We start from the raw sequence: 20,518 nt of genomic DNA, 5'->3' as shown, positions 1-20,518 counted from the left end.
AGGACAGTGAAGAAGGCATTTTGTACGTTTTCTTCATTGGTAAGTGCATTGAGTATAGGAGTTGGGAGGTCATGTTGTGGCTGTGCAGGTCATTGCTGAGGCTAGTTTTGGAATAGTACATGCAATACTGGTCTCCTTCGTATTGGAAGGATATTGTGAAATGTTGAAGGGTTCAGAAAAGATTTACAAGGAATTTGTCAGGGTTGGACGATTTGAGCTTTAGAGTGAGGCTGAACACATAGAGGTTTATAAAATCATGAGGGACAATGTCTCTTCCCTGAGTTGGGGGAGTACAAAACTAGAGGCATAGGTTTAAGGTAAATGGGGAAAAATTTTAAATGGATCTAAGTGGCAACTTTTTCACGCATAAGATGGTATGAGTAAGGAATGAGCTGCCAGAGGAAGTGGAGGAAGCTGGTACAATTACAACATTTAAAAGGCATCTGGATGGGTCCATGAATAGGAAGGTTCAAAGGGATATGGGTCAAGTGCTGGCAAATGGGACTAGATTAGTTTCTGACATCTGGTTGGCATGGATGAGTAGGACCAAAGAGTCTGCTTCAGTGCTGTACGTCTCGATGACTCAATGGCTGTGAATGATAACATTTCTTGGAAATCAGGTGATGTGAATTGAGAATGGAGAGGGATAAAAAAAGTTATAATTACTTGGTGGAATTTGACTATTCTTGTGAAAACTTTTCTCTAGAAATTGAATTCCATGTGTATCTAATTCAACTGCTCTGTGACTGTGGAAAGTATGTTTTTCAGTCTGACAGCGATAACATACCTGCTGTTTGTTAGAAGGAACTGATCACACTTGGCTTCGTACCGAGGGAATGTTACATTGTCTTGCTCCTTCATGTAATTGTCTGGAAGAAGAGAGAAGAGACATCCCCTGTAAGTCAACATTAAGTGAGTTTGACAGTATCAAACCTTTCAATGTAATATTCATTTTATAATCATGAGGCTGTGTTTCTTTCAAGTCAGCATTTCAAAAAGAACTACAGGTCTGACATGAGTTGCTCTTTGTCTGGTGATTGTAACAAAAGAAATCTATACCAATTCACTGAGAACCAGCTACTAACCAATATCTCTACAGCTCCACAATGGGGCTACCCATTACAAGTTTGTATAGGGACTTGAGAGTTTCCTTATCAATCCATACCTGTCAGTTCCTGCGAGGTGAACGTGGGAGTACGGCTGTCAACCTATACCTGTCAGTATAGGCCGTGCAAATGTGAGAGTTAATATAGTTATCAATCTCTCCCTGTCACTCTCTGCAATGTCCAAAATGTATTTTACGAGAGAGTGACAGGGACAGATTGATAACTACATTCATACATTCACATAGTATAAACTGAAAGGTATAGATTGATAACTGAACTCATATCCACATAGTAGAAACTGGCAGAGACTGATTGATAATACATTTTAAATAAATAGGGTCAGTCCCTATGTGCTTCACTGATGGGGATGTGCGAGTTTACTTATCAATATACCTGTCAGTTTCTGTCGTTGTGAATGTGTGAATTTACTTAACAATCTTTCCCTAACAGTTTCTGCTGTGTATCTGACAGTGTAGTTATCAACCTGAACCTGTCAGTTTCAGCTTTGAGAATGGGTGTGTCATTCTCAGTATCTCCCTGCCAGTTTCTGCTGTATGAATATTAAATGCAGTTATCAATTTGTACCTGTCAATATCTTCTGTGTGAATGGAGATATTGATCTCCACCTGTCAGTTTCAGCTATAATCAATTTCTCAGTGCAATTATCAAACAGTACCTGTCAGGTTTTGCTATTTGACACCAGAGTGTCATTGTCAATCTGTTTTTACTACATCAGTTTGAGAGAGTCAATACCAATCTGGCCCTGTCAATATGTGACTAGTACAGTTATCATTCTCTACCTGTCTATTTCTTCTTTGTCAAAGTGAGAGTGTAATTATCAATCTGTACCTTTCAGACTCTGCTGTGTGAATACATAAATATAGTTATCAATCTATAGCTGTCAGTTTCTGCTCGGTGAATATGTCTGTGTAATTGTCAATTCCTGCCATTTTATGCTATGTGTATGTGTGAGCTGAGCTTTCATCTGTCACTATCAATTTCTGCTTTGTGAAGAAGAGATTTTAGTTATCAATCCTTCCTGTCAGGTACTGTAATGTCAGGGTTTGAATGTTTATTCATCTTTTCCTGTCAGGTTGTGTGACTGTAGCTATCAACCTGTACCTCTCAGATTCTGTGACATGTGAGCGTAGTTATCCACTTGATTTGATCTGATTTATTATTGTCACATGTACAGAGATACAATGAAAAGTATTGTTTTGAGTGCCTTACAGGCAGATTATATCATACAAAGTGCATTAGAGCAATAGAACAGAATCTGGACACAGTGTTAATGGTACAGAGAGAGAGAGAATAACATTAAAATTTGAGAGGTCCATTCAAAAGTCTAATAACAGCACAGAATCAATTCTTGAAACTGTTGGACGGTATATTCAAACTTCGGTATTTTCTACCTGACAGATCAGGGTGGAGGAGCTCAGAAGCGGGGTCAGATGGGTCTTTGATTATGTTGGTTGCTTTCCCAACACAGGAGGAAGTATAAATGGAGCCTTTGAATGGAAGGCTGCTTTCAGTGATGGATTGGGCTTTGTTCACAACTGACTGTAATTGCTTGTGCTCTTGGGCAGAACAGTGGCCATACCACACTGTGACACATCCAGATAGGTGGTGCATCGATAAAAAATTGCAGAGTCTTTATGGACACAGTGAATTTCCTTAGCCTCCTGAGGATATCTTCTTGGTGAATATGTTTGGGTAATTGTCAATCTAAGCCTGCCAGTTTCTGCTATGTGAATAGGAGAAGTTAGTTTTTAACAGTCCCTGTCAGGTTTTGCTTTGTGAAAGTTTAGTTAAGTTTAATTAAGAATCCTTCCCAATCAGGGTCTGAATTGTAAATGTGAGTGTATTTATCAATGTTTGCCTGACAAATTTTCTTTTGTGAACATGTGAATGTGGTTATCAATTTTCCCTGGTAGTTTCTGCTCTGTGAATATGAAAACGTAGTTATTAATCTCTAAATGAAAACCAAAAGAACTGCAGATGCTGGAAATCAGAAACAAAATCAACTTGCTGGAAAAGCTCAGCAGGTCTGACAGAGTCTGTGGACAGAAATCAAAGTTAAAATTTCCAGTCCAGTAACCCTTCCTGAGAACTGATGGAAGCCAGGAAATGATTAGTTTTTCTGCCGAAGGTAGGGTATGTTGAAGGGTCAGCAGTAACTGGTAGATGGATATAGAATCCAAAGATCATGGTCAGACAAGGAAGGTGACTCACTATTAACAGGGACTGTTAGTGACTGTTGGTGTATAATAGCAGACCTTGTGATAACAAGGCCGGTGTGAGAGGTTCTGGGTAATGACATGGGAAAGCTCTCGCCCTAAAGTTGTAGAAGTCAGTATTGGGTCCAGAAGGCTGTTGTGTTCCCAACCAGAAAATGAGGTACTATTCTTCCAGCTTGCACTGAGCTTTAGCTGGAGCTCTGCAGCAAGCCTGAGGCAGAGATGTTCATCAGGGGATTGGTGGTGTGTTGAAGTGGCAGGCAAGCGGAAGCTCAGGGTCTTGTTTTCTGGACAGAATGTAGGTGTTTGGCAAAGTGGACACCCAATCTACACTCAGTTTCCCCAGAATAGAGAAGACCATGTAGCAGCTAGGAAAATGCACACACTCAGTTCTGAGGAAGGGTCACTAGACCTCAAATGTAACTCTGATTTCTTCTGTTATCAATCTCTACCTGTCAGTTTCTCCTGTGAATATGAGAAAGTCATTATCAAACCGTACATGTCAATTTAAGTAATTTGAAAGTGTTATCAATCTGTTCAAATAAGTTTCTGCTTTGTGAATGAGAATATCTTCCTCTGAAATGTCCTGCCACGTGCATTTGAGTGTGATTGACCAATCTGTCCCTGTTATATTCTGCTCTGTGTAACTCAGGATGTAGGTATGAATCTGTATTTGTCAACGTATAGTTTATACATGTGCAAATGCATTTATCAGATTGTACCTGCCAGTGTTTTTGAAGTGTGTGTGGTGGTTTGGGGGTGTGTGTTTCAGTATCATGCTCTCCCGTTCAGTTTCTGCAGAGTGAATGTGTGAGAGGAGCCATCAATCTCCGCCTGCCAATTTTTGTTGTTCAAAGTTGGGGGAGATTATTTGTAGCTCGGGTGCTCGTTGCTGTGGTTCTGATCGCCGAGCTGGGAATTTGTGTTGCAGACGTTTCGTCCCCGGTCTAGGTGACATCCTCAGTGCTTGGGAGCCTCCTGTGAAGTGCTTCTGTGATGTTTCCTCCGGCATTTATAGTGATTTGTACCTGCCGCTTCCGGTTGTCAGTTCCAGCTTTCCGCTGCAGTGGCCGGTATATTGGGTGCAGCGGACAGCTGGAACTGACAACCGGAAGCGGCAGGTACAAATCACTATAAATGCCGGAGGAAACATCACAGAAGCGCTTCACAGGAGGCCCCCAAGCACTAAGGATGTCACCTAGACAGGGGATGAAACGTCTGCAACACAAATTCCCAGCTCGGCGAACAGAACCACAACAGTTTTTGTTGTGTCCACATGAGAATTCACGAATTGAGCTAACCTTGTCAGTTTGTGCTGTGTGACCGAACATCAAGTGCTCAATCAGTACCAGTCACTTTTAACTCTCATGTATCAAAAGTTGCTTAATTCACTGACAGCCAATAATATTCTATGAGTCCAGTGATGACAAGGAATCTATTCTTGTTTGCCATCTGGTTCACTAATGTCCTTTAAGAAAAGGAGCTGCCATCCTTACTTGGTCTGGCCTACATGTGTCTCCAGACCCACAGCAATGTGGCTGACACATAACTATCCCCTGGGAGTGAGGGATGGGCAATAAATGCTGGCCTCGCCAGTGATTCTCTCATCCCATGAATGAAATTAGGAAAAATAATTCTCTGTGACGGTGATTGATTCTGTGATAGATTTTAGGGTGTTGTGATTGGGACTTAAACTCTTCTGCATTATGTCATTTATGGTAGAGTCACAGAATTGATCCAGCCATTCGGCCAATTTATGTCCAGACTGGGACATTCTGTTCTTCACCCGTTCTCCATACTAGTTTCCATTAACTGTTGGGATTCTGAACTTTATCCACTCATTGACAGTATCTCTATCTAAATGCTAATTTGAGATTATTTCTGCACTTACCTGTCTTTGATAACTATAGTGCCAGTTTTGTTCTGTGGGCAATAGCATCAGGTAGAGTATGTGGATCTCATTTTCTTTCCATGTTCAGTTGTGTTTTTTTGGTCTGAGTTTAGGATAAACTTGATCAATATTCACTAACCTATTGTGTTGCCGGATTAATGTTATCTTTGCCATGAATCTGAATTTTATTGCATTCAGACTTTTAAAAAAATATTTTATGTATGCAGTAATCTTTATCAGTTGCGGCTGGACACTAAGATATAACATCTGATGCTAACTGAAGCGATTAATGATTTGGTGAATCAATTTATAACTGTCCATATTTGGAAATATCTGGGCATAAATTTCATTTTTTTTCCCCTTTCAGCATTAACTGGCTGTGTGTGAGTGAGTTTTCTGTTGTGCTGCCAATCTGTATCACTTGAAAGGAGTGGCACTAGTCTATATCATACTGACACTTTTTTTATGTTGCCTTGTGTTTCCCGTTCTGCATGTCATGATCTGATACACCTTATGAGGTGGGTTTAATGCCTTATAAATCAGTGTTTCATATATTAAAAAAGTATGGAAATGCTTCTGCATTACTCAGGCCCTCAACCAGAATGTGAGAGTGTGGAGAAAATGTGTGTTCATCAGCACCAGGCTCAGTGTGAGAATGAGATTCATTCACTCTCTGATACTAGATATCAATGTGCTCCTTATTCTTGGTTATTGTGTTTCACTGTGCTAGTGTCATCCAAATTGAAACATGTCACTTTTAGTAACTGCTATTGTACTTCAGGTGTTCAAACTTCTGCTACTTGACATGAATGAGGTACTATCCATTGCCACTGGAGTCAGCTCCTGTCAGTGAAAGTGGATGTGTTTGTATATCTGTTAATCTCTGGCATTGCACATGTAGTTCAATAATGTCCACAGCCAGTGTTCTTTAGCTTTAGTGCCTGTAGGATCCATGGACAAATGTACATGCAACACATTGCAGCAGAAAAGCATCTGTGCTCAGAGGTTTATTTGGAATTTACACTGTTTAGTTGTTGTGCCTTTCACATAGGACTTCTATTTATCAAAAGATTAATTTTGTCCGTCTCAGTTACTGATAATGCCAAAGTTTCCTTCTATATCTTCAGAAATCCTTGCTGTAACAATGTAACAGAATGATTTGTTTGTTCACCTTTAAAATTGCCTTCATTACATGTGGAGTTAATACAGTTCCTAATATATATTTCATAAGAAGATACAATCTATCCCTCTTCTGATGTTGCAAATGATAATTGACTAAGTATCGTGGCATTTATTGGAACTGAGCTGTTGTACATTGAGTATAGGGCGAAATCAAAAAAAAAAATATTGCATCATTTGTGTTTGACTCTTGGATTGAATGTGTACCTCTGGAAATTGAGCTCACTGTGTATCTGAGTCAATCCACTCTGACTGTGGAAAGGATGTTCTCCAATCTGACAACAGTAACATACCTGCTGGTTGGTAGAAGCAGATGGTCACACTTGGCTTTGTACTGAGGGAATATTACATTGTCTTGGTCCATCAATCATTTGCCTGGAGGAAGACAAGAGGGATATTTTCTGTAAATCACCATCAGCTAAATAGAAAGACATCAACTGATCAATGAAATATTCAGGTCAGGTCATGATCGTGATAATTCTTTGTTTTTAAACAGGGCAAGGTGAACAGAGCAAGGACTGGTTACACTCTAGCTCTGAGCCCCTTCCAGTCTTTGATTTTCTGTTTGCGAAATTCTAAAAAAATTTACTAAGGTACAAAAACTAACCAACATCTGCAAGTTCAATATTCAGCTCCCAATACATTAACTGTTGAAGGAAGAACAACAGGCTCTCACATTTAGATATACTGTCCTTTAATGACATACTATTCAATGTCTTTTCGCAACAAACAGCATGAAATAGATTAGATTAGATTAGATTAGATTACTTACAGTGTGGAAACAGGCCCTTCGGCCCAACAAGTCCACACCGACCCGCCGAAGCGCAACCCACCCATACCCCTACATCTACCCCTTTAACCTAACACTACGGGCAATTTAGCATGGCCAATTCACCTGACCCGCACATCTTTGGACTGTGGGAGGAAACCGGAGCACCCGGAGGAAACCCACGCAGACACGGGGAGAATGTGCAAACTCCACACAGTCAGTCGCCTGAGTCGGGAATTGAACCCGGGTCTACAGGCGCTGTGAGGCAGCAGTGCTAACCACTGGGCCACCGTGCCGCCCACCATGCTAAACAATGAATTCCCATCAGAGTTTAGGGGATTGTAAACCACAAGAATGTCCCACAGCAACTTCTTCCCGCTCTGCCTCTCTTAGCAGGCCCACACACAGCCCGAGAAAGGCCTCTCTCTTCCCCCCAGCCCGCTCACTCCAAGTTCCGAGACCAGTTCCTGCTCCGCTCGGCCTCTTACGGCCTCTTTCCTGAAGAAGGGCCTGTGCCCGAAACGTCGATTCTCCTGTTCCCTAGATGCTGCCTGACCTGCTGCGCTTTTCCAGCAACACATTTCCATCATTAAAATAATACATAAAGGCGGCGTTCGTTATTAATGCGTTCACGCCGAAGAACGTTCATGAAATCCTCACAGGGCTGAATGAGAGTGTTGGTTCTCTCCGAAGACAATCTCGAATGCTTCAAATAGGTTCGAGACTCATTACCCGAAAGAAAAATTGCAAATTAATGACTAAATACGAATGCATTGTTTTGCGTAAAGCTCCCTTCTCTGATCTACATTTCGGCAGGATTTTCAAATTTGAAAGAAAACGGTTGATGATTTGGCGCCATGTTTTCCCGCCAGCTTTCTCAGCAATGATCATACCAGCTGTAACTGGTGGGAACACCAAGGGAGACAGTGAGAACAAAGGGGATGTAATCCGGAATTAATACTGCACTACTATATGAAAATTACATAACATTCACAGCAGCGTATATTCTAGTCACTGCTGCTCCTGCGAACTGTCTTCAACCAACTCCCATGAAATGTATTACTGACGTCACGCCCCACCACCCCCCACTTGAATATTATTCAAAGCCATTTTCCAACGTCTGCGATCGCTTCCCGCTCTCTCTGGATGGTTTAGTGGCTCTGAAAAGAGCCGTTGTGTTTTTCTCTCTCTCGGGGTGAATGTGCAGGGCCGGCAATGCTCCGTTTAGGCGCGCTCCCCGCGGATCCGGCGGGCCAACTGGATGTCTTTGGGCATGATGGTGACCCGCTTGGCGTGGATGGCACACAGGTTGGTGTCCTCAAACAGTCCCACCAGGTAAGCCTCGCTGGCCTCCTGCAGGGCCATCACCGCCGAGCTCTGGAAGCGCAGGTCGGTCTTGAAGTCCTGAGCGATCTCTCGCACCAGGCGCTGGAAGGGCAGTTTGCGGATCAGCAGCTCGGTGGATTTCTGGTAGCGGCGGATCTCCCGCAGAGCCACCGTGCCGGGCCTGTAGCGATGAGGCTTCTTCACTCCGCCCGTGGCCGGAGCGCTCTTGCGGGCCGCTTTGGTCGCCAGCTGCTTGCGGGGAGCTTTCCCTCCGGTGGATTTGCGCGCTGTCTGCTTGGTCCGAGCCATTCTCCTCAACTCGCAGTTACACACAGACACAGGCTGCTGCTGTCAATGCTGAGGCTGCTGCGGTGCTCCCTGTTTAAGGGAACGGAGAGCCCGCCCTAGAGCTGGGATTGGATACAGCCCTGTCCCTCAACCCACAGAGAAACAGCTCCGGATGGAAAAGAACAGGCAGGAAAAGAATTGTTGAAGTCTGATTGGTTCACTGGAAACGACAGTTGGTCAGTTTCTAAATGCCCGCTGAATTCACCCTCACAAACCTTGAGATTAAAGTAACCATTAAAACGCAAAAACGCCATCCGTCCGCAACTAAGATAAAATTTACTATTTTATAGCAACTCCTTAAAACCTCGTTAGCAGTCAGCTTTGACAGGAGGCGTGAGCATTGCCTGATCTGTCCGTAACAGGCAGGAGGAAAAGGCGGGGTTTAAAACAGCCAGACAAACTGAACAACCGAACGTTTACCCGCCGTGAATGAGTCGAAATAACCCCGCCAATTTAAACATCTTAAAAGCTAATGCAGTATACACCGATAAAAGGACAGAATCTCACTTTATGATTAGATTACCCACAGCGTGGAGACAGGCCCTTCGGCCCAATAAGTCCACATAGACCCATTCCCCTACATTTACCCCTGACTAATCCACCTAACACTACAGGCAATTTAGCACAGCCAATTCACCTGACATGCACATCTTTGGACTGTTGGAGGAAACCGGAGCATCCAGAGGAAACCCACGCAGGCACGGGGAGAATGTGCAAACTCCACACAGACGTCCTTGGCGCTGAGGCAGCAGTGCTAACCTCTGAGCCACCGTGCTACCCCTGGGATTTTTTTTGTTACCCCCAGATTGTAATTAGCCCGAAGACAATGTGGAATTGCTACCTGAACAGTCTGTAACAGGCAGATGGAAGGAACACGCAATGAAAACATCCGCAGGGTCTCAGAATCAAAACTGAACAAAGTAACATTCCTGAACGGGTCAATGAAATAAAGATAGTACAATGTCACATTCGTGACGCGAAGTGAAACAACCAGATGGAGATCAATAAACCCTCCCTATATGATACCTTCCCCATTCACAGGTCTCAGCTCTCGTAAACCATGGCATGTGTGTATTTGAGTTATTCAGATCAAATAATATCTCAGGTCGGTCTGCGCTCGGCGCCGGGACACGGAACATTTGATCCGGGCTCAGCTCTTTCCTGAGAGATGTGGGTGGCTCTGATAAGAGCCTTTGGGTTCAGACGGTTACATATTACACTGACGGGTTCATTTTTTTGCTGCTGTCTTGGTCACTTTTGCTTTGGGCTTGGCCTTGCTTTTAGCCGGTTTGCTGAGGGGTTTGGGGGCTTTAGGGCCCTTGGCCTTTTTCACCTTCTTCACGGGAGTCCGTTTCTTTGTCGCTGCTTTGCTCACCGCTTTCTTTGGCGGTGCCGTCTTCTTGCCGCTCGCTTTCCTGGCTGGGGACTTCTTGGTTGTCGCTCTCTTGGCTGGGGATTTCTTGGCTGTCGCCTTCTTGGTCTGGGATTTCTTTGCTGTCGCCTTCTTGGACGGTGATTTCTTCACGGCCGGTTTCTTGGCGGCTGATGTTCCCGCCTTCTTTCCCGCTTTTGCCTTGACTGGATTCTTAGGGAGTTTGAAGGAGCCGGAGACGCCCTGGCCCTTGACCAGAACAAGGGAGCCGTTCGCCAGGCACCTCCTGATACTCATCTTGATCTGTGTGTTTCGCTTTCCCACATCGATCCCGCTTCTCTCCAGCGCCTTCTTTATAGCGGACAGAGACGCCCCTCTGCGATCCTTGATATCCCCGACAACCTTCAGAATCAGCTCTCCCAACCCGGGACCGGGTGTTTTCTTCCTGGGAGCCGCCGCCTTCTTCTTGGGAGCCTTGGCTTTGGTGGGAGCGGCGGCTGGAGGAGCCGTTTCGGCGGCTGCACTGTCGCTCATGTTGAGAACTCTGCGCTGAATCTCTCTCTGGGACAGTCTGAACTCGGTCAGCAATGAAACTACTGGGGGCGGCACTGAGCAACTTCAAGGCAGCGAGCGGACGACGCAGGGACAACCTGCCGTCAGCTCCCTGCTCCTGCTGCCTCTCTGTGTTTCTCTAACGGCCTAAACTCTCCGATTCCTCTGAAATTCCGCATTTTCAGAGAGCCAGGCTCGATCGCTCCTGACCCTGACACGGTAAAGTTTGCGACTGAAAAGTTTTCAATCGAATAGAGGGCTCCGCTGTCGAGTTAAACTCATTTTGCTGCCGCACAGATCGAGCTTTTTGAGCTGAGCGCTGACATTGTCGGTACTTTTAGACTAAAATCTTGAAATCAACAAATACATTGTCTTAAATTCTACCTTTGGGGTCTATTGGGGGAGCCGGGGAATAAGTTGAATTGAAAATGTTTTTGATTTTCACAAGAGAGACCCAGAAATATCATAATATTCGCGGACACACAAACACAGTTACGTTCGACTTACCGTCCGCCCTTTTCCGACAGCCTCTCTGACACAGTATTCACATTCACACAGTCACACGCCAGAAATATCACCAAATGTAAGTGTGGAAGGATAGAATGTCTCCTCCTTTCAGCCTTTGCTGCGGTGTCCAGGGAGTTAGTTGTAGTTTTTCTCCTCAGTAGCTGTTACACTCTCATCAGCTCTATTGTTTACATCCTCAAAGATGGCCAGTCAGTTTGCCAAGCTTAGAAGACAGAACAGTGTGCACTGGAAGAGGCCCTTCATGTTCATGCTGATTCTAGCAGATCCTGAATACTGTTTTGTCAAATGCTTCGCAATTGAAGCTTTCATTTTGATATTTTTTCCCTGAGGCTGACTGGCCTATAGTTCATAATTTTATATTTACAACCCTTTTCGATTGGATTGCTTACACAAGCTAGCCCCCAATCTGTGTAAATTATTGCAGAGCTTGTAGAATCTTGGAACATGACCATCCCTGCATCCAGTATTACTCAGCCCATTACATCTGGGACGTAGATGATCAAGGCCTGGTGTTTCCCAACCTTCAATCCTATCCACTGTCCCAACTCATTTCCCAAATAATACTGATTTGGTTCAGTTCTTCCCTCTCACTAAACTCTCCAATACCACTACTGTGTTAGTTGTGTGAATATTTGTGAACAGAGAACAATAGTATGTTTGCGATTTTTGAGACATTTTCATTCCCCATTTTGAACTCCCCTCTTTAATGTTGTAAGTGGCATTCTGGTCTCTCTCCTATAAAAAAGAATGTTGTGAAACTTTAAATGACTATTTAAGATAGTTTATTGTCCAAAGAAAAGGCCTACAATTTTTGCCAACCTATTTATGTTCATTTCTCTCTTTACACATTTATTAGTGTTTTAGCAGTATTTTAAATGGTTTCCACAACATTACTCTTTTCTTCATTTGTTCTTTGTTAGTTAAATCCCTATTAGCAGTCATTTGTTAAATCTGGATCTGTTTGCAGCCTTCTCGTCTCGCTATATTCCCAAATTGTAGGCCTTTTCTTTGGACAATAAACTATCTTAAATAGTCATTTAAAGTTTCACAACATTCTTTTTTATAGGAGAGAGACCAGAATTGCACATAATATTCCAAAAGTGGCATTACCAATGTTCTGTACACCCATAACATGTTCTCTTAAGTCACATACTCAAAGCTCTGACCAGTAGAGGAAAACATAAATGCCTTCGTTGCTATCCTATCTAACTATAACTCCATGTTCAAGCAACAATGAACCCGCATTCCAACGTCTGTTTGTTCAGCAACACTCCACAGGACCTTAATATTAAGTGTGTAAGTCCTGCCCTGATTTGCCTTTCCAAATTGCAGCACCTCATCTTAATTTAAATTGAACTCAATATGCCACTCCTGAGTCCAGTGGCCCATCTGATCGAGATCCTGCTGTATTCTGATGTAGCCTTCTTTGCTGTTTAGTACACCTACAAATTTTGTGTAATCTGCAAACTTACTAACAATAACTGGAACCTCATATCCAAATCATTCATAATAATGTGGAGGTGCTGGTGCTGGACTGGGGTGTGCAAAGTTAAAAATGACAACATCAGGTTATAGTCCAACAGGTTTATTTGGAAGTACAAGCTTTCTAAATACAGACTCCTGATGGAGGAGCAGCAGTCTGAAAGTTTGTATTTCTAAATGAACCTGTTGGAATATAGCTCAAAATGTGTTGCTGGAAAAGCGCAGCAGGTCAGGCAGCATCCAAGGAACAGGGGAATCGACGTTTCGGGCACAAGCCCTTCTTCCTGAAATCCTCACTTTCTCCTGTTGGAATATAACCTGGTGTTCTGTCATTTATTAACTAAAATCATTTATATAAATGATGAAAAGCAGTGGACTCAGCAGTGATCCTTGTAACACATCGCTTGTCACAGGCCTCCACTCTGAAAAGCATCCCTCCACCACCATCCTCTGTCTTCTACCTTCAAACAAGTTCTGTATCCAAATGGCTAGTTCTCCCTGTATTCCATGTGATCCAATCTTGCTAATCAATTTCCCATGGGGAGCTTTGTCAAACGCCTTACTGAAGGCCATTTAGATCACATCCACCACTTTGCCCTCATCAGTCCTCTTCCTTACCAATTCAAAAAAACTCACTTGAGTTAGTGATACATGACTTCCCACGCAGAAAGCCATGTTGACTACCCCTCATCAATCCTGTCCTTTCAGAAAGATGTAATCCTGTCTCTCACAATTCCCTCAACTGTTTGCCTACTGTTGATGTTATGCTCACTGTTCAATAGTTCCCTGACTTTTCCTTGCCCCTTTTCTTAAATAGTGGCACCACATTAGCCAGCCTCCAGTCTTTTTGCACTTCACCTGTGACTGTGACTTTGCTGAGATATTCGTATCTCAGCAAAGGGCCCAACAATCACTTCCCTAGCTTATCATCATGTTCCAGGTCCACCTGATCGGGTGCTCTTGCTTTATCCACCTTTTCGGTTTAAAATCATCCAGCAGCACCTCCTCTGTATTATGGACATTTTTTAAGATGTCACTATTTGTTTCCCCATGTTCTCTATCTTCCATTTCATTCTCCTCCGTAAGTACTCGCTTAGTATCTCCCACTTTTCCTTTTCTTCTACACATAGGCTGCCTTGCTAATCTTTGCTGGGCCCTCTTCTTTCCCTGGTTACCATTTTGACCTTCATGTATTTATAAAATCTATTTGAATTCTCCTTAACACTATTTGCCAAAGCTATGTTATGTCCCTTTTTTGCCCTCCTCATTTCCTCCTTAAGTATATCCCTACTGCCTTTATACTCTTCGAAGGATTCACTCAACCTCTCCTGTATTTAACTAATATATGCTTCCTTCTTATTTGGACCAAAACCTCAACTTCTTTTCTCATGCAGCATTTCCTACACCTACCAGTCATACCTTTCACATGAACAGGAACATACTGTCTCTGTACCCTCATTTTCTCATTTTTGAAGGCTTTCCATTTTTCAGCCATCACTTTGCCTATGAACATCTGCCCTCGGTCAACTTTTGAAAGTTTTTGCACAATACTCTCAAAATTGGCCTTCCTCCAAATTAGAAATTTAACTTTTAGATCTGGTCGATCCTTTTCCATCAGAGTTTTAAAACTAATAAAATTATAGTTGTTGGCCCCAAATGCTCCCCCACTGACACATCATTATATCACAAGAGTAGGTCAAGATTTGCACCTTGTCTAGACGATGCATTCACATACTGAATCAGAAACTTTTTTTGTACACACTTCAGAAATTCCTTTCTGTCTAAACCATTAACAATATGGCAGCCATGATCTATGTTTGGAATGTTAAAACCCCTCACCATAACCACACCATTATTCTTGCAGATCTAAGATCTCCTGACAAATTTGTTTCTCAATTTCCTGCTGACTGTTAGGGTGTCTACAGTCCAATCCCAATAAGATGATCAAACCCTTTCTTATTTCTCATTTCCCCATCCAAATAATTTCCATGGACCTAAGCCCAGGAATATCCTCCCCCAGTAAAGGTGTGATCTTATCTCTTACCAAACATATCACGCCCCATTTTCTCTTGCTGACCCCTCCCCCCATTCTTCCTATAACAATTGATTCCTGGAACATTAAGCTGCCAGTTGTGTCATCACCAAACCATGCCTCTGTAGTTGCTATGATATCCCAATTCCAATCCCATTTTCCTAACCATGTCCTGAGTTCATCCTCTTCCCCCGTTAGGCCTCTTGCATTGAAATAAATGCTGTTTAAGTTATCAATCCAACCTCATTCTCTTCTATGTTCCTGTCTGCCCTGGGTGTTTGACTTACCGACTACCAGCCTCAGATTGATATCTTTGTTCACTATCTCCCCGGTTCCCACTGACCTCACCCCATACCCACACCTTACTAGGTATCCCCTCCCCAGTACCTCAAGGAAGTGACCCTGCCAATATAGTAGATCCCTTTCAATTCAGGTGGATTCCATCCTTTTTCTACAAGTCACGTTTTCCCCAGAAGAGATTCCAATGATCCAAAAATTTGAACACCTCTCCCCTGCACAAGCTCCTGAGTTGGGCATTCCTCTGCTGTATCATCCTATTCCTACCCTCAGTCGCTTGTAACAGCGGGAGTAATCTAGATATTACTACCGGAGAGGTCCTCCTTTCTAAATTCTTGCCTCTCTTCCTTATTTTTCCTTCGGAATCTCATCTCTTTCCCTTCCTGTGTAGTTAGTTCCAATGTGTAAGCCCCTTTGTGAATAGCCTGCACTCTCTCTGTGATATCCTTGATCCTGACACCAGGGAGGCAACACACTATTCTGACTTCACTCTATCGGTCATGCTGCTGACAAAGAGATTCGAGTTTTGTAATTTGTAAAAGGAGGACCTTCCAATTCGCGACTACCTCCATCTAAAACGATAAAGGCAGCTGATGTCAGGGAACACCGCCTTGAAGTCGGACAAGTTCCCCTCGAAGGCACTCACCATGCTGACTTGGAAATAAAACCACTTTCTTTCACTGTCACTGGATCAAGACCCTGGAACTCCGTGTTCATGGCATTGTGGGCAGCACATGGACAACAGCTGTTCCAGAAGGTGGCTCAACACCGCCTTCGCAAAGGGATGGAGAATAAATGCTAGGCTCAGCCAGCGAAATCCACGTTCCAGGAGTGAATAAACAAAAACAGCTGGGGTCTCTCGTTGTGCCATACAATACATCACAAGGTTTCTGTCTGCAGCATACATGCCACTAAAATCTGTCATCCACGACAAACTAAATCGAGTTCCAGAAATGTTGTTGCACACCTGGTCTGACTTTTGCACATGCCTCCTGACCCAGAAATAAGCTCAGACACTGTGATGCAAGACTCTCTCCATCAGTTATTTTCTGCCTTCGTAAGAATGTTCCACTTATTCCATCTCTCTGTATGTTACTTTGGGCAAGAAGTTAATATTTCTGGATGAGGGGTCAGCAGGATTAAATACCACAGTTAACATTCGATCAGACGTAATGTTATTGAATGGGGGAGCACAGCGGATGGGCCGAGTGGCCGCCAGCTTCTCCGCCCCCTGATCAGATTGTGAGAGAGCCGGAGGGAGGAGTTATTAACATGACCCGGGAATGAACTCCATTGGAGCTTCATAAAGAGGCAATTCCCAGCTTGAAACCTTCTCTGCCCTTTCCCCCACGGCCTCAGTTCCTTTGGTCAAACTGGGAGAAAAGGGAATTGGGGAAATGACCAATTGATGTTTGTTTCTGGGAAGCATTCGGAAAAGCAGCGCATGCGCGATGATTGTTCCTGAGCAGAGGAGCGCATGCGTGAGGCCCTCCCCCAGTGCTGCCATTGAGGAGCATTTACTCAGTGAGTGCAAGAGGTTTGTTTGAAACAGACCGCGATGGAGAGATCAGCGCCCAGGGAAGCGAGGGAACAGCAGGCTCCTTCCAGCAGCACATCGGGATGGGAGCCTGGGACACAGGGGGAGCTCGGAGACCGGGATTGATTCGGGGTGAGTTCAGGGAGAACCGGGGGCTGTTTGTAAGAGGCCGAGCGGAGCAGGAACTGGTCCCGGAACTTGGAGTGAGCGGGCTGGGGGGAAGAGAGAGGCCTTTCTCGGGCTGTGTGTGGGCCTGCTGAGGGAGGCAGAGCGGGAAGAAGCTGCTGTGGGACATTCTTGGGGTTTGTAATCCCCTAAACACTGATGGGAATTCATTGTTTGGCTTCTGTTTCACGCTCTTTATTGCGAATAGACTTTGAAATAAAGGACAGTAGAAACAAATGTAATAATCCTGTGTAAGATAAATATAGCAGGCACCGGATAAACATCTCCAGGTATGTGAAATCCTGCCCAATATTTGTTTTTCAACAGTTAAATGTATTGGGAGCTGGACATTGAACTGTGCAATCATTCCATTTGTGGAGATGTCCATATGTTGGTGAGTTTATTTTATCGAAGTGAAATGTTTTCGAATTTGGGAAACAGAAAAAGACTGGAAGGAGCTCAGGGCTCGAGTGGAACCAGGATCTGCACTGTTCACCTTGCCCTGTTCAAAAACAAAGAATTGTAATGATCATGACCTGAATATTGTATTGATCATTTGATATCTTCCTACTCAGCTGCTAGTGATGTACAGGAGCTTTCTCTTTTGTCTTTCTCCAGGCAAATATTTGATGGACCAATCCAAGAGTGACCAACTGCTTCTCACACCCAGCAGGTATGTTACCACTGTCAGAGAGGAGAAGGTCCTGTCCACTGTCTGAGTGGATTGAGTCAGATACACATTGAACTCCATTTCCAGAAGTATACATTCAATCCAAGAGTTAAACATAACTGACGATATATAAATCTACATTATTTTGACCTGTTCTCAGTATTTTCCACCTCCGTGACAGTAAATTCCATTACTCAAAGCCAATTACCATTCATAAGGTTAGAAGCAGGTTAGACTGTATGCTTATAGTAAATATACATTTTTGAGCTGCATTAAATTCATATGTAGATTTGGCATTTTTAAAGTTACAATCAATCAGAACAAACCGATCATGGTGTTACATGGTTATAACAAATATATAAATATGAATTGTATATTTGAGTGCAGATATAGAAGCAATGTTGGACATGTATGAGTAACTGAGCAGGACAAAATTATTCTTTTCATTCACATACGTACATACACATCTGTGTCTGTCTCTGTCTCTCTCATTCTCACTCTCAGCCGAGTGTTGATGAAAGCACACTTTATGCACGCTCCCATTCTGGTTGAGGGCCTCAGTAATGCAGAAGCATTTCCATACTTTTTTAATGTATGAAACACTGATTGGTAAGACCTGAAAACTACGTCATAAAGTGTGTCAGAACTGGAATCACACAGAGGCATACAGACAATGTTGGTGTGATCTCGACCAGTACCACTCTTTAAAGTGATACATATTGGCAGCACAACACAAAACTCACTCTCACTCAGCCAGTTAATGGTAAAAGGGAAAAAAAAAATGCAATTCAGGTCCACAACTACTTCCAGATATGGACAGTCATAAATTGACTGTCCACATTATTAATCACTTCAGAAGATGTTCATATTAGATGTTCACATTATTGCAGTGCCCAGCTGCAACTGCCAAAGACGACTGCACGCACAAAATGTAAAAAGAAAGCTGAGATTGAATACAATAAAATTCAGATTCTTGGCAAACATAAGTATGGAACGAACATTAATGCCTCAATCACACAGGTTTATCAAATATTGAACGGGTTTATCCTACACCCTGCTGAAAAAACACAACTGAACATAGAGAATGGCATCCATATACTTGACTTGTCACTGTTGCACACAGAGCAAAACTGGCACTCGAGGTATTCAAAAGTTTAATAACTGCAGAACTCATCTCAAATTGGCATTTACACTGAGACACTGGCAGTAAGTGAATAAAGATTAGAATCCCAACAATTAGTGGAAACTAGTATGGAGAACAGATAAAGAATAGAATGTCTAAGTGCAGAGACAACCGGCTGAATGGTTGTACCAATTCTGTGATTGAGTCATAAATCACAAAATGTATAAGAGATTAAGGCCCAATCTCAACACCCTAAACACTATTGTTGGACTGAATCTCAGTCACAGATTTTCTTTTCTCTAATTCATTCATGGGATGAGGGCATCACTGACTCAGCCAGCATTTATTGCCTATCCCAAACTACCCATGCAGCCACATTGATGTGGGTCTGGAGTCACATGCAGGCCAGACAAGGTAAGGATGGCAGTTTCCTTCATTCAAGGACATTACTGAACCAGATGAGTTTTTCTGGCAATCAACACCAGATTCATGGATGTCATTAGACTCTTAGAATATTATTGGCTGCCAGAGAATTGAGCAACTTTGGTATATAAGAGTTGAACATGACTGGAACTCATTGAGAACTTCACTCTCACAGTCACACAGCAGAAACTGGCATGTATGGATCAATTCCTAAATTCTTACATGGACACAGCAGAAATTGACATGTATACATCAAGTCCTAAACTCTCGTATGGACGCAACCAAAACTGACAGACATTGATTGGATATCTGCTCTGACAATATTCACACTGTGGCAACTAAAAGGGAGAGAACAATAATCCCACACACACACATATGACAGGTCCAGGTTGATAACTAGACTAACACATTCGCATAGCAAAACCTGACAGGTACAGTATGATAAATGAATTTGCACATTTATAAACAAGAAGCTGATAGATACAGATTAATAACTGCACTCTCATTTGCACAGAGCAGAATCTGACAGGGACAGGTTGGTAAATAACTCTCACATGTAGTTGGCAGTAAATCTCAGAGAAACACTGATAACTACACTCTCATATTCATAAAGCAGAAACTGACAGGAATAAATTGATTATGCTCCCAATATCAAATCACATAAATTGACGTGTACACTTTTATAACGACTCTCACATATTCACAGAGAAGAAACTGACAGGCAGAGATTGATAACAAAACAAAAATTAGTGGAAAATTCACAGGTCTGGCAGTGTTTCAGGTCTAGTGACCGGTCCTCAGAACTGATGGTGGCAAGGAAAATGCACACAATGTGGTCTCCTCTATGTTAGGGAAACTGAGAGTAGATTGGATGTCCACAGTGCAGAGCACCTACATTCTGCCCAGACAAAAAGACCCTGAGCTTCCAGTTGCCTGCCACTTCAACACACCACCCTGTTCCCTGGCCAAGATCTCTGTCTCAGGCTTGCTGTCGTGCTCCAGTGAAGCTCAGTGCAAGCTGGAAGAACAGCATCTCATTTTCTGCTTGGGATCTCGACAGCCTTCTGGACTCAATATTGAGTTCAATAACTACAGGGCTTGAGTTCTCCCATGTCATTACCCAAAAACCCACATATCCGGCCTTGTTAACATTTAGTCTGCTATTAAACGCTACCAATTGTTAGCCACTAACAGGCCCTATTAATAAACTTTTCACCCACTTAGTCTGACAGATTAGATTACTTGCAGTGTGGAAACATGCCCTTCGGACCAACAAGTCCACACAGACCCTCTGAAGAGAAACCCACCCAGGCCCATTCCCCTTCATTTACCCTTTCACTTAACACTACGGGCAATTTAGCATGGCCAATTCATCTAACTACATTTTTGGACTGTGGGAGGAAACCGGAGCACCCGGAGGAAACCCATGCAGATACGGGGAGAATGTGCAACTTCCACACAGACAATTGCCCGAGGTGGGA

General features: G+C 43.2%; 4 protein-coding genes and 1 long non-coding RNA gene across 8 annotated transcripts in view; 1 reads left to right on the top strand and 4 right to left on the bottom strand.

The window, feature by feature from the left end:
* Window positions 1-20,518, top strand: part of LOC148135538 (uncharacterized) — a 334,519-nt gene that overhangs the window by 58,425 nt on the left and 255,576 nt on the right. The gene's annotated exons all lie outside the window — the stretch shown is intronic.
* Window positions 1-20,518, bottom strand: part of LOC122545874 (uncharacterized) — a 229,790-nt gene that overhangs the window by 86,860 nt on the left and 122,412 nt on the right. The gene's annotated exons all lie outside the window — the stretch shown is intronic.
* Window positions 821-10,803, bottom strand: LOC148135551 (histone H1-like). Of its 3 annotated transcripts, XR_015755003.1 has the most exons (3): window positions 10,190-10,803; window positions 6,707-6,788; window positions 821-869 (listed from the first exon to the last, which is right to left on the bottom strand). XR_015755003.1 is itself a non-coding variant. In XM_087984500.1 (2 exons), the coding sequence occupies exons 1-2, from the start codon at window positions 10,760-10,762 to the stop codon at window positions 6,777-6,779; spliced, it is 543 nt and encodes a 180-aa protein (XP_087840626.1). In that variant the 5' UTR covers window positions 10,763-10,803; the 3' UTR covers window positions 6,707-6,776. The 3 variants fall into 3 exon arrangements, 2 of the variants coding, with proteins under 2 accessions (XP_087840626.1, XP_087840625.1); XM_087984500.1 differs by lacking the exon at window positions 821-869 and having other exon boundaries at window positions 10,232-10,803; XM_087984499.1 differs by lacking the exons at window positions 821-869; window positions 6,707-6,788 and having other exon boundaries at window positions 8,872-10,803.
* LOC148135550 (histone H3) overlaps window positions 850-20,518 on the bottom strand; it is a 46,455-nt gene continuing 26,786 nt past the window's right edge. Inside the window, exons 3-4 of the transcript XR_015755005.1 lie at window positions 6,707-6,788; window positions 850-869 (exon numbers count right to left, since the gene is read on the bottom strand). The gene's annotated coding sequence lies outside the window, so the exon portion shown is untranslated. The remainder of the gene's footprint in view (window positions 870-6,706; window positions 6,789-20,518) is intronic.
* LOC148135552 (histone H3) lies at window positions 8,403-8,849 on the bottom strand. The gene has a single exon (XM_087984501.1). The coding sequence runs from the start codon at window positions 8,815-8,817 to the stop codon at window positions 8,407-8,409; it is 411 nt and encodes a 136-aa protein (XP_087840627.1). The 5' UTR covers window positions 8,818-8,849; the 3' UTR covers window positions 8,403-8,406.

This window comes from Chiloscyllium plagiosum, unplaced genomic scaffold (genome assembly GCF_037043375.1).
Source record: "Chiloscyllium plagiosum isolate Xiang-an unplaced genomic scaffold, Cpla_swu_hap1 HiC_scaffold_49, whole genome shotgun sequence".
In the NCBI taxonomy this organism is placed as follows: Eukaryota; Metazoa; Chordata; class Chondrichthyes; order Orectolobiformes; family Hemiscylliidae; genus Chiloscyllium; species Chiloscyllium plagiosum.
Note: the sequence above shows the minus strand (reverse complement) of the source record. Positions and strands in the feature narration are given on the sequence as shown.